General features: G+C 42.3%; 1 protein-coding gene and 1 pseudogene across 1 annotated transcript; both read right to left on the bottom strand.

The window, feature by feature from the left end:
• Nucleotides 1–5,622: 5,622 nt before the first annotated feature.
• rinl (Ras and Rab interactor-like) lies at nucleotides 5,623–16,230 on the bottom strand. The gene is made up of 10 exons (XM_030745041.1): nucleotides 16,051–16,230; nucleotides 12,562–12,673; nucleotides 11,908–11,980; nucleotides 11,701–11,789; nucleotides 11,497–11,579; nucleotides 10,065–10,284; nucleotides 8,729–9,409; nucleotides 8,274–8,591; nucleotides 8,051–8,185; nucleotides 5,623–6,805 (listed from the first exon to the last, which is right to left on the bottom strand). The coding sequence occupies exons 1-10, from the start codon at nucleotides 16,228–16,230 to the stop codon at nucleotides 6,351–6,353; spliced, it is 2,346 nt and encodes a 781-aa protein (XP_030600901.1). The 3' UTR covers nucleotides 5,623–6,350.
• Nucleotides 16,231–19,385: 3,155 nt separating this feature from the next.
• On the bottom strand, nucleotides 19,386–21,457 carry LOC115790515 (uncharacterized; annotated as a pseudogene).
• Nucleotides 21,458–22,018: the final 561 nt, after the last annotated feature.

Raw genomic sequence — 22,018 nt, 5'->3', positions numbered from 1 at the left:
TAAAGGCCCAGCTGTTTCTGGGCTTGACATCCACATGCAGGCAGAATGCCAGATGTCTCATTAGGCAAATTTGATTGGCTCGGTCATTTAGAATGCAGCGATGAGACGGTTCCATATGTGCGTGTACATGAAGCTGTGTGTGTACATTTACATGAGAGGCCCCCTGCATAACTATTTGCATGTGTACATGCTCAATGTATGTGCATTCATTAACTATTGTGGTAACATTTGAATTTACACCCTGTAAATTTACATTGTAACAGCAAAAATAGCAATGTAATAGCTACGAAAAATGTATATCAAAAATGTAATCATAGGAAATTGTACAGCATATCACAAGAAAAATAATTACAGGCCATAGATAAAATGTTAAAGTGGATTGAATTTCTACTTCTTCACTTCCTACAAACACTTTAAGTGTAACTTCTGCTTTCTGTTAACATTTAGGGCAAAGGCAATGACAATTTGATTTATGTAGCACATTTCATTATACGTAAACTTGGTGTTCTTAACACAGATAATAAAAACATAAACATAGGTCTTATAATGCCTTAAAGACACACACACACACACACACACACACACACACACACACACACACACACACACACACACACACACACACACACACACACACACACACACACACACAGCTACTGAGTGTAGGCCTGTGTGAACAAAAGGGTTTTAAGTCTGTTTTTGAGTGTATGTACAGATGTCATTGATCTCAGGTCAGCAGGCAGCTCATTCTAAAAAACATGACCACAGTGACTAAAAGCACCCTCAGCACACTTGGATCTGATTCTATGAACATTTAAAAGATCTGCGTCTCATGACCTGAGAGGTCTGATTGGGTTATAAACAGTGAGAAAGTCAGAGATGTACTGGTTGGGCAAACCATTGAGAGCTTTGTGAACTAATAGAATGATTTTAAAGGTAATTCTATATAGCCCTGGGAGCCAGTGAAGTGACTTCAGTACTGGGGTAATATGGTCAGATTTCCATGCACGTCTGACGATTCCGGCTGCTGCATTTTGAATAAGCTGAAGTTGTCCTACTGATGATTTGGACAGTCCTGCAAAGAGCGTTACAATAATTTAACCTGCTTGGACCAATTTCTCTGAGGCAGTTTGAGATAAGAATTTCCCAACTTCAGATTTTTTTTAAGTGATAGAAAGCAGTTCCGGTGACCTTATTGATCAAACGAGAGATCACTGTCTAAAATATTGTCAATATTCCTGACTTGATTGCTGTGCTTCAGAGACAGGAATGATAAATACTGTATAAACAAATTTTCTGTCTCTGACTTTTTGGACCAACAATAAATATTCCCGTCCTGTCTCTGTTAAGTTCTACATAGTTTCTAGACACCCAGAAGTTAATGTTGCCTCATTAGTTTGGGAACAGATCATCAGAAGAAAATGATAAGTACAACTGTGTGTCATCTGTATAAAAATGATGTAATATTCTTTATGGTAATACCAAGTGGGAGCATGTGTAGGTTAATGAGTTATGGATCAAGGACAGACCCTCGAGGAACCCATGATTGAATTTGCATTTGTGCAGATATAAAACTGCTAACTGAAACATGAAAACGTCTACCCTTTAGGTATGAAGAGAGCCAGTCAAGAACCTGAGCTGTTAAACCAGCTGAGTCGCGATGTCTTTGAATTAAAATGTAATGATCAACAGTGTCAAAAGCAGCAGTGCGATTGAGCAGGACTAAGATTGAAAATTTCTGTGAGTCACTGTTGATCTTCAGGTCACTGATGACTTCAGAAAGAGCTGTTTCTGTGCTATGATTAGATCTGAACCTAATTGGTACTTATAATAAAGACTGTAAGTTCAAGTAGGCACGTCACATGTTCTCAAAATTATTGAGTTATTCAAAGAAAAGTAGGTAGAAAGCAAGTAAAAGAGGTAGAGAGAAAATGGACAGCAGCTGACCAGGTAGCGTTGGCCGGTAATGATGTGAAATGAAAATGACACCATGACATTTATTCAGTTTCAGTTCAATTCAATTCAATTTTATTTATATAGTGCCAGTTATCAACAAGTCCAGTCAAGGCACTTTACAAATCCCCTCCAATATTAGAAAGAAATGTCAATAATCACACAACCTCCCCTTTGAGCAAGTACTTGGCGACAGTGGGAAGGAAAAACTCCCAGACCCAGGCTCAGGGAGGGTCAGCCCAGACCCGTCGCTATGGGCGGGCCGTAGGGGGCCGTGCCCGCCCACTCATACGCTTGGGCCCGCCCTGGCCCGCACACCCAAGCCAGATCACTAATCAAGCTAATAATAGTGGTGCCCCCCTGTTGGATTTCATAAGCCCCCCTTAAGACTGAGATCTGGCGTCGGGACTGGGTCAGCCATCCGCTGAGACCAGTTGAGGCTGACGGGAAGAAGAAGAGAGCAAACAGAGACAGGACAAAAGGCAAACTATGGGAGAGAGAGCCAGAGTTTAATGGTTACAAAGGATTAAATGCAGCAGTGGTGTATAAACACAGAGTGAAAAGACATGAGTGAAGAAGAAACAGTGCATCATGAGAAGCCCTCTCCCTCCCCCAGCAAGTTAAGCCTATTTGTAACTCCTTTACTTTTTGTTTTTAACTGTTATTTTCCCATTAAATCTACTTAAAGATAGGTGCTTCAGCCTTAATTTTCAATTTACAAACAGCCACAAGAGTAAACCAAGTGATAAGACTCAAAGACTAGAAAAAAGAAGCCAGTGTGCCATGTATGGTGATGTAGTTCCCTGAATGACCACTTGAGGTCAGCTCCAAAAGTGAGCCACAAACTGTTGCCAAACTTTACAGTAGATGTAACATGTTTACAGCCAGGTACAAAAAAAAAAACAACTTTCTGTATTGGAGCTACAGGGGCTTTTCTAACTAACTTGTATTATGGCATAAAATTGTGCAGTTAGGTGTGTGGCCACTTTCAGACTAGGCTCACCTCAGCTTACTTAAGGCAATAAAGTTGTTGCACTTTTGGAGCTTTTAAGTCAACATTTTGACAAATAAACAGCCTCCTGTGCTCCGGTTTGGTGAGTTAAATTGTGGTATATTATGCGTATACTACTTACTACAAGTACTTACAAGAGCTGTGTCTTGCATGGATGCACCTTGTTAACCAGGCTAGCATTAGCTGACAGTTTAGCACTCCACCCTCATACCCAATGCCTACCCTATACCTGCCACTCTGTTTATACAGGTGCTTCAACTTGACTTACACACGTTACTGCTTTAATGTCAATGGCTAGCCTAATGCAACCTTTCATATGTTATAACCTGTTATCACTTCAGTTGCTACTTCAAAGTCACATCATCTCCTTCACACATATATAACTTTAATTTTGATTATGTCACTGCTCAACCTCAACTGTTCACTCAACTATTTCCAAAGTTCAGCTCTATAAAGTCTTTAATTTAAGTTGCCGTTTCAGCTTTACCCACGCTTTATCTCTTGCTTGAATCCCTGTTGGTGTCATAGCTTCTGCTTCAGCTAACAAATGCTACTGACCCAAATGAATTAAAATCTGTATTTTGGTTACAGTGATTTTAACTTATATGATTCTGTTTCAGCTTCCACTTCAAGAAACCCTCGAAGTCACAAATCAGAGGGTAAAAGCTGTTTATAACAGAGGTTTTATGCTTCCCTCTAGTGGACAAAATTGGCGATGACTATTACTGTAGAGATCAATAGAAGGACAGCTAATGGTGATACTGTAACTGTCTTTTGTGGCGAGTCTGTGGATTTAGAGTGTTTGTGTATTACTGTGGAGCACACAAAAAACACAGTGCGTGCCTTTGCAGTAATGTGTGGTTAGGCCAGAGCCTCAGACAGAAGTATGAAGCTCAAATGCATCAGTTTTATTTATTTATTACCGTATTTTCTGGACTATAAGTCGCACTTTTTTTCATAGTTTGGCCAGGGGTGCGACTTATACTCCAGAGCGACTTATATGTGAAATTATTAACACATTAACCAAAATACTCAGACACTTGACATCTCTGTGAACCGGAGCGTTATGGCAGTCTTGCTTAACCTGTGGGAGCAGTGGATGATGGATGGAGAACACAGCTTCAGGGCAACCAGAAGAATGTGCCACCCAACTTTCCTGAAAGTCATTGGATGAATCAACAAAGCATGGGCTTCAGTGACAACAGAAACCATCCTGTCGGGATTCAGAAAGGTCAGAATAATTGGAACTGCAACTGACACGAGTCTGACGAAAGCGACACAGAAGAGGAAGCAGCGCTTCGTCTACCTACGGAGTGTGCGGAGTTTTTTTAGAAGTAACACTGAGGATGAAGAATTCAATGGACTGATGGTTTGGTGAACTTGTTAGCATGTTCTTTATGCTGTCGTTATCTGAAATACTGTTAATGTTACGTTAACATATCAGACACGTACTCAGTTCGTTGTGCGTCATGTAGCTGAATGTGTTACGTTAGCATACCATAGGCGTAACCCTATTCGGCCTGCTCTTCGTCTTGGATTCTATCAAATAACCCCCCCCCCCCCCCCCCCCAAAAAAAATGCGACTTATAGTCCAGTGCGACTTATATATGTTTTTTTCTTCTTTATTATGCATTTTTTGGCTGTTGCGACTTATACTCCGGAGCGACTTATGGTCCGAAAAATACGGTAGTTCATTTTATTGCCACTTTAGGACATAAGACAAAGGCATGTCCATAGTATTATCAGAGTGTTATTGCTAACACTGTTTAACACTACAATAGTTAGCAACACTGTGCAAGTACATTTTAGCATTTCATGCTGGAACAACCTGAGGAAAATGTCGTTTTGCTGCTAGCTAAGCAAGTTTCAGCAATAATAATAATGACAATAATAATATACAGGATGAGCAAGAAGTGGGACTGCATCTACCTGAAAACAGCTGTCGTAGGTGGTGTTAAAAAGAGCAACAAACTATACAACCTAAACAGAGTTGTTTTTTTTTTTAAGAATTTTTAGGATTTTAGTCATAAAGCTACATCTTTCATAATACAAGTTTAAATTAATCAGCATGAAGGAATTCCAACACAGGCTATAACAACATATAACAAAACATGTAACAAAATGTCACAGCCTCCCTGTTGAGAGGATTTATGAAACATGACAAAGCAACTGCATCAAAGATATTGCTTATGTTTAGCGAGGAAAGGTCGATTGATAACTGAATACTGGCAACATATATATATATATATACAGTACCAATCACATCTTCTCATTCAATATTTTTCTTTTTTTTTTTCTACATTGTAAATTAATACTGAAGTCATCCAGACTATGAGGGAACACATAAGGAATCATGTACGTTTGATGGTCTTTGCGACTGCACTCCAGGATACTTTGAAAGTGTCGTGTTTCTTTACTTAGTTGAGTAGTTCTTACAATAATATGGATCAGAACATTACCCAAATAGGGATATTCACCGTATACCAACTCTACCTCTTTCCAACACAACTGATGGTCTCAAACAGATTAGGAGGGCAAGAAATGCAAAAAATTAACTCTTGACAAGCCACAGCTGTTACTGAAAGCCATTCCAGGTGACTGCCTCATACAGCTGCTGACTCTGAAGAATCTAAAATATAAAACATATTCTGGTTTGTTTAACGCTTTTTTGTTTACTAAATAATTCCATATGTATTTCTTCAGAGTCTGGATGACTTTAGTTTTACTCTGCAATGCAGACAATTTTTAAATAATGAAAAACCACTGAATGAGAAGGCGTGTCTAAACGTGGCTGGTACTGTATTGTTAATTGATCAATGTGATCAATTATTAGATTTAACCCCCCTGAGTATGAGAGGGAACACTGATCCATGGGACACATTTACACTGATTATGGTGGCCAAATAAGCACCCATTAAAACAGTTTTTTTTAGTAACAAGTCTCATCTTTACAACTCACTTATGACAATAAATTTATCATTTAGAGCAGCTCGTTGAACCTTTTTGGAGCGTGACAAGGGAGCGGTGTCCACATATGACCACTTGTCATGGGCTATGGCCTCAGCACTTTATAAGAAAACAGCTCAAATTTAAGAAAAGTCATTTTAGCATCATGTTCATCCTTTCATCTTATGACCCTTCAGCTTTATCATGAGACCCCAGGAGGAGTCCCAACCCTCAGGTTGAGTTAGGCACATATTTAACCAGCAACCAGTGAGTTAGTGACACAAATCAAAAGCTTCCTTCCCCTCTTTGGAAGGATTTCATCAGGTTTAGAAAGGGTTTGATTAGTAAACGCTTTTAAGCAGTTTTGACCTTCCCTTGACGATGTGCATCCATGTTTTTTTTGTTTGTTTTTTATCTCAGGTCCTCTCCTTCTTCCTCATTACGCTCCTCTGTGGTCCTCGTCTTCTCTTTCATCAAAAGTCTGGTTATCTTCCTGTTTACTTGTTGTTACTTCTTGTTCCTGTGTCACAGGTTGACAGTCTGAAGTTGGAGTAGTAGGCTGTGGTTGGTCCTTGGCTCCTTGTTCCCCCCCTGTCTCCTCGCTCAGTGTCTGCAGAGCGTCTGTGTTGCTTTCTGTCTGTGCCTGTGATCTGTCAGCATTAACTGAAGCATTTTCACTTCTGCTTTCGTCTTTACTTCCCTCCCGACATGCCTGCCTCCGAATTGTCCGTCTGTGCTTGCTGCGACGCGATTGGTCACAGTGAAGGGTGCGCCTACGATGCCACTGATTAAGAGACTGTTGGGCTTCCACACTGAGCTGACGGGCAGCCAGACGTGGGCGGAAGCTGCTGATGTAGTAGAGCGAGGCATACAGAGTTGTAAGGTAGTAGCCACCTGTTGACATGGGGATGCAGAAAAGGTGACACTGAGTGAGAAAATCTCTATAATCAGTGCAGAAACCACCTACAAGGTGCCATCATAAAGTTCCATATAACCATATTTAAAGGGGAAACCAAAAGCTCTAAATGCTTGTATTTTTTTCTCATTTTTTTGCTCAAGGTGATATCTCAGACATATAGCTCTGGCTGTGAGAAAAGAAGCCCCACTTGCTATTTTCTATTTACGAGGGGCAGAAGAAAATTTACATAAAGGAAGGGGGGCTAAAACGGCTTTTTCAGACAGTTGAAAAACTGAGGGGCTGCATAAAGGCCTAGAATAAGAAAAAATAAGGATTATTTTGAACTGTAAATCATGCAAAGCTACTTTAGTAGAGTGCAAGAATAAAACTACAGCCAGAAATGGATAAAATAGGTCGCTTTAAACCAGGTAGTGCTCTTGAGAGTCTCTCTCACCATGAGAGCATAAAATGCCTTTCTTAAAAGAGTAAGGCCTCAGTCACACAGACCTGGAGACCATTCAGTGAACCATCACTAGGGAAAAATATGCATTCCAAAACCAGATGGCAAGTGGTTGCTGGAGGTTGATGGTTAAAATCTGTTGCAAAGACAGTACTACACCAAAAACATCCTCGTGATTGCTTTGGTAACCAGCAAACTGCTGCAGTTTCCCGTAGTTTGCATGGAAAATGCTGACTTGTCTGCAAACATTCGCTGTTAACTTTTTGAGCTCTTGAAGTGAAAAAGTGCGACACAAACCAGAAGTAGCAAATGTTCACCTTCAGAGTTAAAGCTGTACCTTAGCACTACAACCAGTATATCCTCTCTGTTTCCTACTCTTCACAGTTTCATTACATCACATTTCATTGCATGCCAACTACTGGCAACTGCAGCAATCTGCAAGCAAGCAAAGCAATCCTTTGGAAGTTTACGCTGCTGCGCCACGTACCTCATTTTCGTGCTAGCGACTGCCAGCAACCACTCACAACCACTCGGGGAATACACATTTTTACTTCGCAACCCGTGATTTCCAGATAGCCGTTGACCAGTCTCTAGGCCCTTGTGTCTGAGGCCTAAAAACTTGAGTCCTTTCAGAGGATGTTAGTAAGTCATTTACTAAGTTTGTCAGTAAAGTCCTATCTAAGTAAGTTTTACTTAGTTTTAATCTTGAGTTACCAAAATGGAGTGTCGCACTTCCCTTGGGTTGCCTTTAGGTTGTTTGCATGAGTGTTTTTTGGCTTACCCTCTCCTTGTAGCTGAGTGGGGTCCAGCAGTTCCATCATGTAATCTGTGTCTACCTGTAAGGTGACCAGGTCGCTACGTAGTAGTACCCAGGTCAGGCAGGGCAGGAAATCATCTGCTCCATACACTTTACCTGCTGGTGAGGAGAATGTGACTTTAAGTGGATGGAACAAACAAGCAACTCCAAGTAGAATAGTTCTAATTACAAAACACTGCCAGGTTACCTGAGCTAGCATTGGCACTCATGCTGTGATAAATGCTCTTGCAGACTTTGAGCATGATCTCGACCTTCTTGTTTGGGGAGTAGGCCTCATGCATACTAATCCACTTCTGCTGGATACGCTCTAGTGTGAGGGAGTCGGGAACTCCCACTCCTGCCGACCCCCCTAACTCATCCACTCTGTTCTTTTCCAGCAAGCGCAGGTTGCTCTGGAGATGCTCGAAGGTGCCATCATTGGTCCGGGAGGTCTTTATGCAGGAGTAGAGGTGGTTGGAGACAGGCTTCAGAGCCACTTTATGGATGGAGAGCTCCACCAGAATATCTATAGCAAGATCAAAAATTATTGGAGCACTAAGTATTGTTCCACTACATTTCAAGAATGCAAAATATATATTATATAATTTATGCTTAGAGCAAAAACTTAAACTGCACGTCTGTGTAACATCACAACCCACTCACCAAACTCTGACTCATTTAAGTCAGTTATGCTGTCCAGTAATGTCTGGATTTCTGCATATTCCAGCAGCGTCTCCCTCAGTGATGTGAGTGATGATCTCACTTCCTGTAAGAACTCCGACTCCGTGGCTCCATTGGGATCAGTCCCTCGCTTCATTGTCATTTCCACAAATCCCTTCACAGCCTCTGCGAATGCAGCACCTTTCTTCTCACTCAGCTCCTGCACACGATTGGTCAGTCTTTTCTTCTGGCTTACGAGCCCACCCAGTGCCTGGCCCACTGCAGAGAGTCGATGTAGGACCTTGTCAGCCAAACGGTGTGCTGAGGCGTGTTGGTGAGAAGAGTTTAGCATTTGGGACTCTGGCTCTTCCTCTATGCTGCTGATTGAAAGCGAGTCAAGTTCAAGTGACGGGGGCTGGAGCAAAGAGGAAGGCCTGGGTGGAGGCAGCCAGACTCCATCCTCAATCCAGGACACCCTGTGAGGAGACTGAGGCACAGGGCTGCTATGGCGCTGCAGTTCTGGTGTTCCACTTCTGGGGGTGGAGGGAGTGGATGAAGACAGGCTGTCCGTGCTCACTCTGTGAAGTTGGGTGATAGTTAGATCTCGACTGGGCCGCCGGAGGACCACCCCTGCTGGTGTTTGCTCAGCTGGTGCTGAATCAGCTGAACAGGCTCTGATTAGACCTGGACAAACCCACAGTTTATGGAATGAGTTTAACTGAATCCACTCATTGATATCACAAGTGAAATAAACATAGAAACACCATGACTGGCATTTGCACCATTTCTGGAAATATGATGTGCCACCGACCATCTGAAAAACAACTCTAGGAATCAGTCAACTGACAATGTGGTCAAGCCAAAAATATGTATTTTTAGTGTGTACTGATTTCTTTTCAGTTCATTGTGACAGTCTTTACTGCTACTTTGCTGCATCACTTTCTTTCCTCTGCTCTCTGTTTTATTTCTGACTGTGCGTGGAACAGTGAAACAGGTACACACACACACACACACACACACACACACACACACACACACACACACACACACACACACACACACACACACACACACGTACAGTATGGAGCAAAGGTGACACAAACATGAACAACGATTCATTAAACAAACAAGTGCTAACCCGTGTGCCAAGCTGCTGCCAATGTGCTCCAGATACATGGCTACATGGAAGATGGCTTTTCAAAACCTCTGAGCCAAAATTAAACTGCATTGTCCAACGACTGAGAAAGGTTTCTTATTTGGGTGAAATGGCCGTCTGAAGTTGGTACACATTTATAAATCAATTCTCAGTTCACAAAGAAGGATAAACATGAGAACTGACCTGAGCTCTCTGTATTGGCAGCAGGTGCTTCCTGCTCCAAGGAGATGGCCCGTTTACTTTGTAGCCCTGCCCCTACCCATTGTCGGGTGGTGCTGAGGCGTCGCTCTCGTCTGTAATTTGATGGCTGTGAGGCAGCGGGCCTGTGGGTTAACCAGTCATCTCCATGTTCACGAATGTAGAGGGGATTGATGATACACAGGGCTCCGTTTGTGGAAGTCAACTAAGGGAAACACATAGATACATAAATAGAGTGAGTTTAGAGCCACTGGGACAGTGGAAATCAACACTGTTAACACAACAGTGACATATAATTACTTCATAAATTTAACAAGAAGCACTCTGAGAACGCAAACCTCCACCATGGCAGCTCACTGAGTGGGCAGCGTTTACTTTTAAGGGACTAGAACTGTATTTTGTATATATTCACTTGATTTTATTTGTGGTTTTTAAAAGTACTTTAAGAAGTTTGCAGTGCAGTAAAAACAAGTGCAAAGTGCACTTTGTGTCATTTGCCCTGTTGAAACCAATTTTAACACACTTGAGTATTTATACACATTTTGAGTATAAATATTTTTCTTAATTATTTTTTTATTTATGTGGATTCATTCTCTTTCTCCTGACAATGCTTTCTTTAAAGATATAACGCGTTTTTGGGGTCAACTTGAAAGAAAGGCAGATGTGAAGTGTGAAAGTGAGGTCAGAGGTCAAATGTGGCAAGCAAACTTTAATGTGATATTCAGAGTCTACACATACCAACATCATTTCCTAAAAGCTGTCAAAACAAACAATGGCACTAAGGAACGTAGTTTTAAATAGCTCTACATTATGCAGCATTATTATCCTTCAGATTAATCTTTGAACATTGAAGAAGAGGTCAGAAGTCAAATGTGACATGATATTTAAAAATTTTATACGGTACTTTCTACATGTCGACAATACACACCATACCTGTGAGAATCATAGTTTTTAAGTTATATGATTTTTTGTCAATTTTTAACTGATAAATTGTTAGGTTGACCTTGAAGACCTCGGGGGATGTAAGCCAGATTTTAATGGATGACCCCACTCTATACCCCTAAAAAGTTTTATCGGAATTCATTTAAAACTTTTCGAGCTATCGTGTTGACAGACAGAGTGACTCTCATGCTCTCAAACACTACCAAAAACATAACCTCTTTGGTGGAACTAATTAGCAACCCACAAAATATTCTTGTGGGCTCATTAACATTAATTTAGAGTCATCCCACTGGCCACATGATGAATGCTCATTTTGGTTCTTCACCACTTTCTGAGACAATTACCAGGCTATAAACTTCCCTGCTAAAGAAAAAAAAAGACATTGTTTCCTCTTTAACTACAATCTTGCCCTCAGCCTCACACACACACACACACACACACACACACAAACACACACACACATAGAGCAACATACCTGTATGGAACACATCATACTGGTTGGCTCCCTGTGGGACATTTCATCAATCTGTTGGTCAGGCGGTGCGGAAAGCCAAGTTTCTGCAATGGAGAAATCCGTGAAATGAGATGAGACGGCTCCTTAAAAATGTGCTCATGATTTTGTGTTTTTTCTTTTTATGAAGTTTCCGAAAGAAGAAAACTCAGGAAAGCACGGACGCACTAGGTTCAAGCTGAGAGAGACGGTCTTTGTTTGTATCCGTCACGCTGCAGATCCAGCGAGGAATGTGGAGACAAACAGCCAGCACATCCCTTACATACAGAGACAGAGATCACAGATATAAACATCCATCCATCTAATCAGCCTTTAAACAGTCAGTAAGTTATTGATTTAGGGTGTCTTTATGTAGCTGAAACAGTAGAGTCTTACCTGGTCAGAGAGTAGAAGAGCACCAGCTGAGTTAAGTCAGAGAAAGACAAATGAGACTCAGACAGCTGGAAAACTGCCACAAAGAAACAGAAAGAGTAGGCAGCATTAGTCTCATTCTGAAATGCCCTGTGAAAAAAAAATCTTCCTGGAAATGCACCAAAGCTTAAACAAGAAAAACTGAAAGGGGACTTTAAAGATAAGCCAGTGTGAAGGTCATCAGTTTTATTTCCACAGTAGCTTTACAGCTCTATTATTTCCTGGCAGCTTGTGGTTTATAAAGCTGAGGAGGGCACTGCGGGTGAGAGGAGCCCGCTGACCTGTTAGCGTGTGATTTTTCAAGATATATGATGTAGATCAGTTAAGTGCTGGTTGGTTAAATAAAAAGAAAGAACTGAATTTTATCTGATTATCTGCTTTCATAAGTCAGATCAGCATATACAAACATGAGAAGAGAAAGCAGCTACCTAACACATGACGTTACTTGAGCTGTTTATTAGTTTGGCTTGACACATTTGGCAGAAGTAGTGACGCATAAAATAACCACTAAAAATGACATATAGGGAAATTGGTGGCTGGGTCTCACACACATACACACACACACACACACACACACACACAGAAATAGATGCATGTTTGCATGCAGTTGGTCAGTACCTGCTCCTGTGCATTTGATATTATAATCAAGAACTTCCTCATTCTGTGCTCCAGCAGAAACACACAGCAGACTCGGCTGAGATGTCACAGAGTCCCGCAAAACCAGGAAGCTCTGCAGGGAAAGACGGTGACTCATTTAGATTTTTCAACTGCCGGCGGGCTACAAGGCGTGGCCTTATGGTAAGCAGGCAGCAGGAAGAGAAAAACTAAGTGATGACAGACAGATGGATGGAGAGAAAAAGAAACTATTTCAGAGTGTGGTTTACAAAGAAATGTGTCACAATTTCTGCGACAAGAGCCGATTGATTTGATCTTAATGTGAGAGCGTCACACACACTGCAAAGCTCTGAGGACTCGTGCATTAAGCGCTGATAAAGGTTTGTTTGCCCACTCAGAAAAGCTGATATGAATCTGTAAAGGATGGTTAACTCTGAATGAGGAACCAGAATGACTGAAGTCCTCTCATATCTTCCATTTTTTTCATGTTCTTAGTGTTTACTTTGAGCATGCGTGAAAAATAAAACCTGAAACTGGGCCCCACAGCAGTGTTAGTGCACAAATCCATCTTCATTACAACCAAGTAAATCCTCTCCAAAAAAAAAAAGACTTGAAAACCAAGGTTTTCAAAGAGTGGCCCACAGGCCAGTGGCCACACTTATTAATATTTTATGCAGCCCCTGAGTCTGACTAGGAGAGAAAGCACTACTGTGCATTTTATGTAATTACAGTTCACACCACATTTTGACAAAGCAGCACAGCATGATCCCAAATAAAGATTTTGCTTGTGTTTTAGCCAGCAGAGCTGACTAAACCTTCCTAACACTGACAAATACAGCTAGTGCTGAGGAATGGAACAGCTCAACTCATTATTAAAAAAAACAAACAAACTGTAAACCAGTGCAAAAACTGACTAAATTAAATAAACACACATGGTAATACAGAATACCACCATCCTCTGAGCAAACACAATGCAAACACTAACTAAAAGAGTTTGATGTGCGTATTTTCCTGTCTGGCCTTCAGTCATACTCTGGCTCCTTAAGACCCTGCGTACTCATATGGAGACATTAGATTTTTGCATTTCTCGCACCTTATACTGTTTTATACTTTCTTAAGCCACGTTGATCTTGTTGTTTTATGCTGTAAAATAAATCCATTGTCCCATCTGAGGAAAAAAAGACATGTTATACTAAACCATATAAACACCTGCTTATCCTGTTCAGGGTTGTGCGAGGGGGCATATAAACCATATACCATATAAACAATTGTTTGTAAAAGAAATTGTTAATAATGGAGTGTGTGTTTATTTTATAAGACTTCTAGAACAATGTCCTTTGGACAGATGAGACCAAAGTGGAGATGTTTGGCCGTAATGCACAGCACCACATTTGGTGAAAACCACACACAGCATATCAGCACCTCATACCAACCATCAAGCACAGTGGTGGAGGGGTGATGATCTAAGCTTGTTTTGCAGTGACAGGACCTGGGCACCTTGCAGTCATTGAGTCGAGTATGAACTCCTCTGTATACCAAATTATTTTAGAGCCAGATGTGAGGCCATCTGGCCAAAATTGGGACAGCAGGGTAACTCTACAACAGAATGGATGAAAAGGAAAAGAATCAGCATGTTGCAATGGCCCAGTCAGAGTCCAGAACTCAACCTGACTGAAATGCTGAAGTCATACAGAAAACATTACTGCAAGTTATTGCTGCTAAAGGTGGTTCTATAAGCTGGGGTGTACTTAGTTTGTCACACACTGCCTCTGCATTTTGACTTCACGACACGGGGTAATAAATGGCCCTAAAGAATTTAAGTGACCTGAAAGACGGTGTACTTTCTTTTTCACATGCCTCTAAATGGGGGTCTTGCAGTCTGGTCAGTTATTTTTGGCTTCGTACTCTCAGACTGTCTCAAACTCAGTCTGATTTTGAGTGTTCCTTGTGAGTGGCCTTTGTAAAAGCCTAACTGAATACTGGTATTAGTGTAACTCGAGTGGGCTAATGTTATTGATGTATTTTAAATTCAATGTCATGAAAAAAAAAGGAGATTCCATCCACCAGAAACAAGCTCAGCTTTGCACTAGCAGTTACAGAGTGAGGCTGAAATGTCGTAATGCTGATTGTAAAAGGCAGATTTTGGTTAATCTTGTTCCTGGTAGTTGCTCCACAGCCCACTTTAGAAAAGTTTTTCTCTTTCTGCTCAAGTGGTGCAAATATGTCAAGAAGCTCTTTCACTTCATGTTTTGTCTGCACAGGGACTACCGGTCCCATCACGTCGCCTTTTTTGTTTTTGGAAGCGGCTGCTAGAAGAGAATAAAGTGGCCATTTGAGACACAATTAACTTGGGCAAAGCAGAAATGCACGAAATCCAAGGCAGCGGTTTTGTCATGTTGTTACATCACCACGACTGAATTCAAAGGTGCTCTTAGACCAGCACACATTTATAAACATGTACAGAGGAAGTGGTTTTCAGGCTCAGTGTGTACAAAAATAAAGACTGAAGAGTTTACTTCAAGTCACCCAACTCTGAACACAGAAAACACTCAGCAAGGCAGCAAAATGGCAGAGATTAAGAACAAGAATTTTTCCAGTGATTCATAACAGCCACGTTAGTGTATGCAATTCATAAAAACAAGAGGAAATAAGTCAGTTAACGTTTTTTTCCCCCCCAGCATCTAAATGAACAAAAGTCGACTTCGCAGCATTCTGCTTTTCACATTAAGACACTATTATCCAACAATTAGGATTCACTAAACAGTTCACGTGCAAAACAAACAAAAAAAAAGCTCCTCCCCTATAACAGGTTTCTCATGGATCAATGACTTGTTGCTGCCAGTTAAGAGTTTTCCATTTCTGGGTAATTATCTGCATGTCACGCTTGATAATAACCAAGACAAAAATAAATACATAAAGCACGTACAGCCACCTTTTCTACTTACATTCTCTCTGTGCAGCAGACAAATCCACTATGAAATGTCATTTCCCTGACATGCGCTCGCTTTTATTCAGCGCTACTTCTGCATTCATCCCCTAAAGCAGTTTGTTGTGTTATTAGACCTCAAACAGAAAAAAAAGGAACTGCATTTGACAGAGATGTGCATGTCATTTTTTTTTTTCCTTTGCTTGTGGGAAGCCCAGTTTCGAGGTGGGCGGCTCAGAAAAGAGTGAAACTAAGAGAGGAAGCAAAAGAGAGGATCAGAGAAAGGACACACTGAGAAGTGGGAAACACTGGTGGGAACAAAGTTTAAAAAAAGATGAGTTAACAAACTGAGTAGCAGGCAAAGACTAAGATCCTGGGCCAGTTAGGAGAGACAGTAATGACTTAGTTTTAGGGGAAGCTTTATGGGAATTTCCTGAATGATTTGATCAATGATTTGAATTTAATAATTTCTCTCTACAAGAACTGGACTTAATTTAACACACACTGAATGTGTGATACCCCATAATAAAAGTAAGAGTCATTCAATGGCCGATTTCTGTTCCTACCCCAGCAGGTGTCCCACAGAGAGCAGCATGAGCCTCCTTTCTATCCCAGGCTCCCCCAGGGCACCAAGCCTCCTGGCAGCCTTTCAGCTGATCCAGGAATGACATTTTCTTCCTGCTGCTCCTCCATGGGATGGCTGTTGTCCCATTAACTGAACTGTGAACCGCCCTGGACACAAGCATAATGACATGTACATGTTTGCATCTATGCGCATAAACAGCAGATAACATCCTGACAAATTAAAATGACAATGTGGATATCTGCACGTACAAAAATAAAATAAAATACTTTTGAGTTTTCTCTAAGATTTGGCTTCTGGGAAAATCATTTTCATTAACCAGACACTAAAATCATAACAATTATAGATAGTTAAACATGTTTGTTAATAATATAAAAATAGTTGATACTCACATGTGCCACACTGGCTCAGTTAGTCCACGTAGCTTCCCTCCTTCACACTGTCAGCGGTTACTACACATGTTGCAGGCGCCGCACTCTTGAACTCTTCCTTTCTGCATAGTGCAAAGTGTTGCTTAAGAGTTCAGAATAACTGAAATAGGAAACTGTCATGTTTCTCGCTAACACATCGTCAGAAAGTTTCCTGGTGAATTATCTGCTTTTTCTAAAATTCAGGTATTTGATGTACGGCTTTCGTGTTTGCCTTCTTCTGCCTCCTGCTCACGCTGGCATTTAATGTAGTTTCAATTTTCGTGTGAATGTTCACGACACTTTCTTCACCCTCCCCCCCGCCCAAGTCTGCATGTGGTTAACCTGGCTCTGCGCATAGCATGGAGAGAGAATAGACACAGCATGTTCTTTATAGAGCTTTCTTTCCTCTGTGCAGCACCTTTCTTCTGATCTGACGATGAATTGTAAAAACCTTCAAAGCCAATGACAGAAAATAGTCTTCACAATGCTTCGCCACATCTTCATCTCTGTCACAATTATAGACAAGCCCCATCTGACTAAAGCAAGAGCACACAAACAGCTTTACTTTTCATGTCTGAGGACTCACTCACAGTGAAGGCTGGAGAAAGTTATTGAACCTGAGTTCTAACATCTTCTCCAAACGCTGACAAATGAGATTGAAAGTGCTAAGGCATTTAAAGTGTGATTATTGGTTAGTGCTTTAAGGCAATAAAGGTTTTTCTAATGATCTCATTATGTTAACAATAAGAAAAGATGAATATAAACTGAGGAGCTCTAGCAATGATCACACCATATTCTAAAGCAGATTAAAAAGCAATCCAGTGGTAAAAGCAAAACACCTGCACAAACATCCTCAACGTGATAAAATACCATGAAGGACTCCATGAAGGAAACCCATGCTCTACAAAAATGACTGAGGCGCCCGGATGTTCCACAGCAATTCTGGAACACTGTTCCAAAGACAGGTGAGAGACGATGAGCACTTTGTTCGGAGGAAGAAAGCACTGCACACCAACATGAAAACCTCATTCTAGCTGTGAAGCACGGTGGAGGGTACATCATGGTTTGTGGCTGCTTTGCTGCCCCAGGTGATGGAAACCATGAAGTCACAGGGGGAACAAAGACTTCAAAATTCATTTTTTGGAAGAATGTCAGCACAGTGCAAAGCTGTGGAGAGGTTTGGTGACAATGATCCAAAGCACGAAAAGAAGATTTAGAAGGTCATGTTTTGGAGGGTCCAGCTCAGACCTGACTTCAGCCCAAACTTTGTCTGGCACAAACTTTGAGAACTTTGAAAAAAGATCGCTCACCATACCCCACAATATTTTATAAACCATTATTAATTTTTAAAAAATGAGCATGTCCACATTTAATCTACCTTAAAAAAGAAAAAAAGAGAGATTTATTAGAATTTGTTTTACTTCATATTTTACACACGTTCTTGATGCCCGACAACTGAGGCTTCACAGTTTTTTTTAACCCATTTGCGATGCGGTGAAAAGAAATATTGATGACATGAAACTGTGTGGTTGGGACCATGGGTTCACATTTCCTCTTCGCCTCTGTCAGTCTCATAAGTATCTGCAAGAAACTCTGATGGAGGTTGTCGCTGCTAAACAAGGAAACAAGGTGTCAGTAATTGAACTTCATAGCTCATACGCTTTTTCCAGCCTGCTCTGTGAATGATTAAAAATGTGTTTAAGGTATGAATGGAAAAATTGTTTTTTATGTTGCTGGCTTAGTCACTTAACTGGAACTTCAATCTAATCGCATTTTAAATAATTAGTATATAAATGCTGATAATTCCAAAGGGTTTGGCCACTTTTCTTGCAGCTTTATTCATAAAAATAGAAGTTTTTTAAATAAAGCCTGAGTTGAACTTCTTTGTGGCTATTTTCTGTCATGTCCCTGAGCTCAGCCTTACACAGAAACCACAGACTGAGGTGTTACTGTTTGATCAACATTTCCATGGCATACTTATAGTTTTACTTTTAGAAGCAGCGCTGTCATGCCTGCAGCTTAAATCATATCCTGCCAGCACCACGATCTGTACAGTGCCAGTGACCAGCAGCTATAGCTGGAACTAATGAGGCCAAAGTCCATTCTTAAACCAACCATTAACCTTCAGGGTTTACTGCCAAATGAGATTAAAAAAGAAATAAAATGAATGCACCAGTAGTTCCCTGTTTATATAAATTCATGTTTAACCCTTTGAGATTTCTCCTCGTATCTGCTTATTTTGCAAAAACGATTGCAGAACCAGAAGTTAGGCACATCATGTCACTTTTAGATCAGTGCATGTGATCAGGAGTCAAACTGACTCTGGGTGATCCTTCAGTTTTTTTATCTACTCATCAGTACAGAAGTGGTTTATGCAAAATAAATTAGTTCCCATTCATCACCATCAGCAGTATTTTGTGTGAAGTGCTAGTTATCACATGCTGGTATGGTATCAAGCTAAGATAAAATTCTAAGGATAAACTGCACACCTGTTAGCTTTGTCACTGTGAGCATGTTAGGATTTTTTGTGTTAGTATTCTTACTTAGACTTAGACTTAGGTCCTCCTGCGCCGTTCGGCGCATTGGGCGGCAAGTTGTCTCCATCGGGATCGATTGCTGGCCGCGGCTTCCGCCCCATCCCAGCCGATGTCCAGGGCCCGTAGATCTTGAAGGAAGGTGCAGCGCCACGTGATTCGGGGTCGGCCCTGTTTCCTCTTGCCCCGCTCAGGCGTCCATGTGATAGCGATCTTAGGGAGGCGTGGATGCTGTTGCCTCAGGACGTGCAGCAAACGTGTCCAGCAAATCTGAGGCGGCGCTCAGTCACGACATCGTTGAGGGGGTGAGTGGCTGCACTGCAATGAATTTCTTCATTGGTGACGCGGTCCCGGTATGATACTCGCAGGATTCGTCACAGCCACTGCTGTTGCGCCACGTTTATCCGTCTCTCAATCTTGGCGTATGTCTTCCATGTTTCACATGCATATATGGCCATCGAGACGATGATGGTGTTCAGGAGGCGGATCTTAATCACGGTGGAGATGGTCTGGGTTGTCCAGATTGGCCTCAGTTGCCGAAATACGGCCCCTGCTTTCCTGATTCGGCACGCAACATCGTGTTCCGCGTCGCTGGTGATGCTGCTGCCAAGATAGGTGAACTTTTGCACCTCCTCAATTCGTGACTGCCCGATGGTGATGGGAGGGCCCACTGCTGCATATCCAACACGCATGACCTTGGTCTTGTCAGTGCTGATCCAAAGGCCAACCTTAGAAGCTCCTCCATTGAGGCTTGTTGTCATCTCTTGTATGCTCTTAGTACTAGCCCCGAGGAGAGCAATGTCGTCAGCGAAGTCCAAATCTGTGAGTCGGTTTGGCTCGCACCATGGGATCCCAAATCCGACACCGCCCATTGTCTTCCGAAGTACGAAGTCGATTGTTAAGAGGAACAGGAAGGGGGAGAGGATGCACCCCTGTCGCACACCGGTCTCGATGGCGAAAAATTCCGTTGTTCCTTGTTCTGATCGGACGCAGCAGCTGGAGTTGCTGTAGAGGCTTCGGAATACTTTGAGAAATTGGTCGGGGATGCCGTACGACCTTGCGATCTTCCAGAGCGAATCCCGATGAACGCTGGTTGAGGGTCTCCTTGAAGTGTTCGACCCATCTCGCATCTTGCTCTTTGGTCAGCAGTGGCCTGCCATTTTTGTCTTTGATGGGTGCATCATGACTGCTCTTCGCTCCGGTGAGGTCGTGGACAATGCGATAGAGTGTCTTTGTGTCGTTCTTACTAGCGGCTTCGTGCGCCTCTTGGCCCTTCTCTTCCAACCAATCTCGCTTGTCTCTCCGTCAGCTTCTCTTCACATTTCGATCCATTGTTTGATAGGCCTCCTCTGCTTCCCTCCAGTCCCGATCCATCTTCGCCTGATCTCACTTGTATTTGGTGTTTCGCCTTTCGTCGATCAGCCTCCATGTGCGGTACTGGATCCATCGCTCCTTGTACAATCCTCTTCTCCTGCCAACGACCTCTTCAGGGCATTCGATGGTGGCGCTCTTGATCCCTAGCCACTGTTCTTCTAGGGTTGCTGCGTCCGCAAGGGCTTCGAACCGATTTCACAACTCGATTTGGAATCTCTCCACCGTGATTTGGTCTTTGAGCTTGTCCACTGCAAGCGGGCGGGGTCGCGTTGTTTGCACTTGATGTTTCTTCAACCAAAGTCGAAATTTTCCGCTAAGGAGGAAGTGGTCGGAGCCGACGTCTGCTCCTCTGTGGGTCCGCCCGTCCAGTAGCGACGATTTCCACCGATTGGAAATGCAGATGAAGTCGATTTCGTTGAAGGTTTCTCCGTCAGGCGATCGTCACGTTTTCTTGTGGATAAGCTTGTGGTCGAAGTACGTGTTGCCGACCGACAGGCTGTTGGCTGAGCAGAAGAAGAGCAGCCGCTCACCGTTGTCGTTTGTTTCATCGGCAGATCCGTGAGGCCTAATAATGTGTTCGAATCCGATTCGGTGGTTGCTGATCTTGGCGTTGAAGTCTCCCATCAGCAGAATAAGGTCGTGTCAAGGGATTTCATGCAGTGCTGTTTGAAGTTGATCATAAAAGGCGTCTTTTGCATCGTCATTGGCATCTTCGATCGGGGCGTAAGTTTGGACAATGGTGATCTTCATTTGGCTTGTTTTGCAGTCGGGCTGAGATGATGCGGTCACTGATGGGTTTCCAGCTGATAAGCGCCGCCACCGCCGCTTTGGACATAATGATGCCAACCCCGCGAGCGTGTTCGGTGTCGTGGCCCGAGTAGATGATCATCTTGCCCTCACTGACCATCCGTCCATTTCCTGTCCATCGGATTTCGCAGATTCCCAGGGTGTCCGTCTGATACTCGTCAAATTCTTTGAGCAGCTGCGCCAATTTGCCACACTGGTACAATGTCCTCACATTCCACGTGCCAATTCTTGTTAGTTCCTTCGTGCTGAATGGTTGGACATGCATTGGGCGTTGGACGACCTGGTAGTTTTGTTCCAATGCCCTCGTGTTAGTCGATCTCATTGGTTTTGTCTTGCCGTTTCCGTATGAGTTCGGATTTTCCAGGGTGGGGTCGCTAGCCCCACGCCCAACCCTCCTCCTTTCTCATACGAGCTTGGGACCGTCAATGGCGGAGTTGTGTTAGTATTCAGATGAAGAAAATACTGGTGTTACAAGTAAAGGCTTGAAAGCACGGTAGAAGAATTTCATCAAATTTATATTATGACTAACTGGTTAATTGGGGAGTTTTAATGTGCACTATAATTAGGCCACATTAAAGGGGGCCTATTATGATCACTTTTAGATAGGTTTACCTATATGACAGGACAATAGCATGCACCTGACAAGAATGCATGAAAAAACAAACAGATTTTGTAGGCTGGATTAATTCACATGGCTTGAAATCCCCATCATGTTAAGTACATTTATGTAGCATTATCAAGCATGGACATAGCTGGATGAAAAAAGAATGAACCCAATCTGGAAGTGATGCAAACCTGCATTCTATCTGAAGGCCAGCAGATGGCG

This window comes from Archocentrus centrarchus, chromosome 13 (genome assembly GCF_007364275.1).
Source record: "Archocentrus centrarchus isolate MPI-CPG fArcCen1 chromosome 13, fArcCen1, whole genome shotgun sequence".
In the NCBI taxonomy this organism is placed as follows: Eukaryota; Metazoa; Chordata; class Actinopteri; order Cichliformes; family Cichlidae; genus Archocentrus; species Archocentrus centrarchus.
This window is presented reverse-complemented; position numbering and strand designations above follow the sequence as displayed.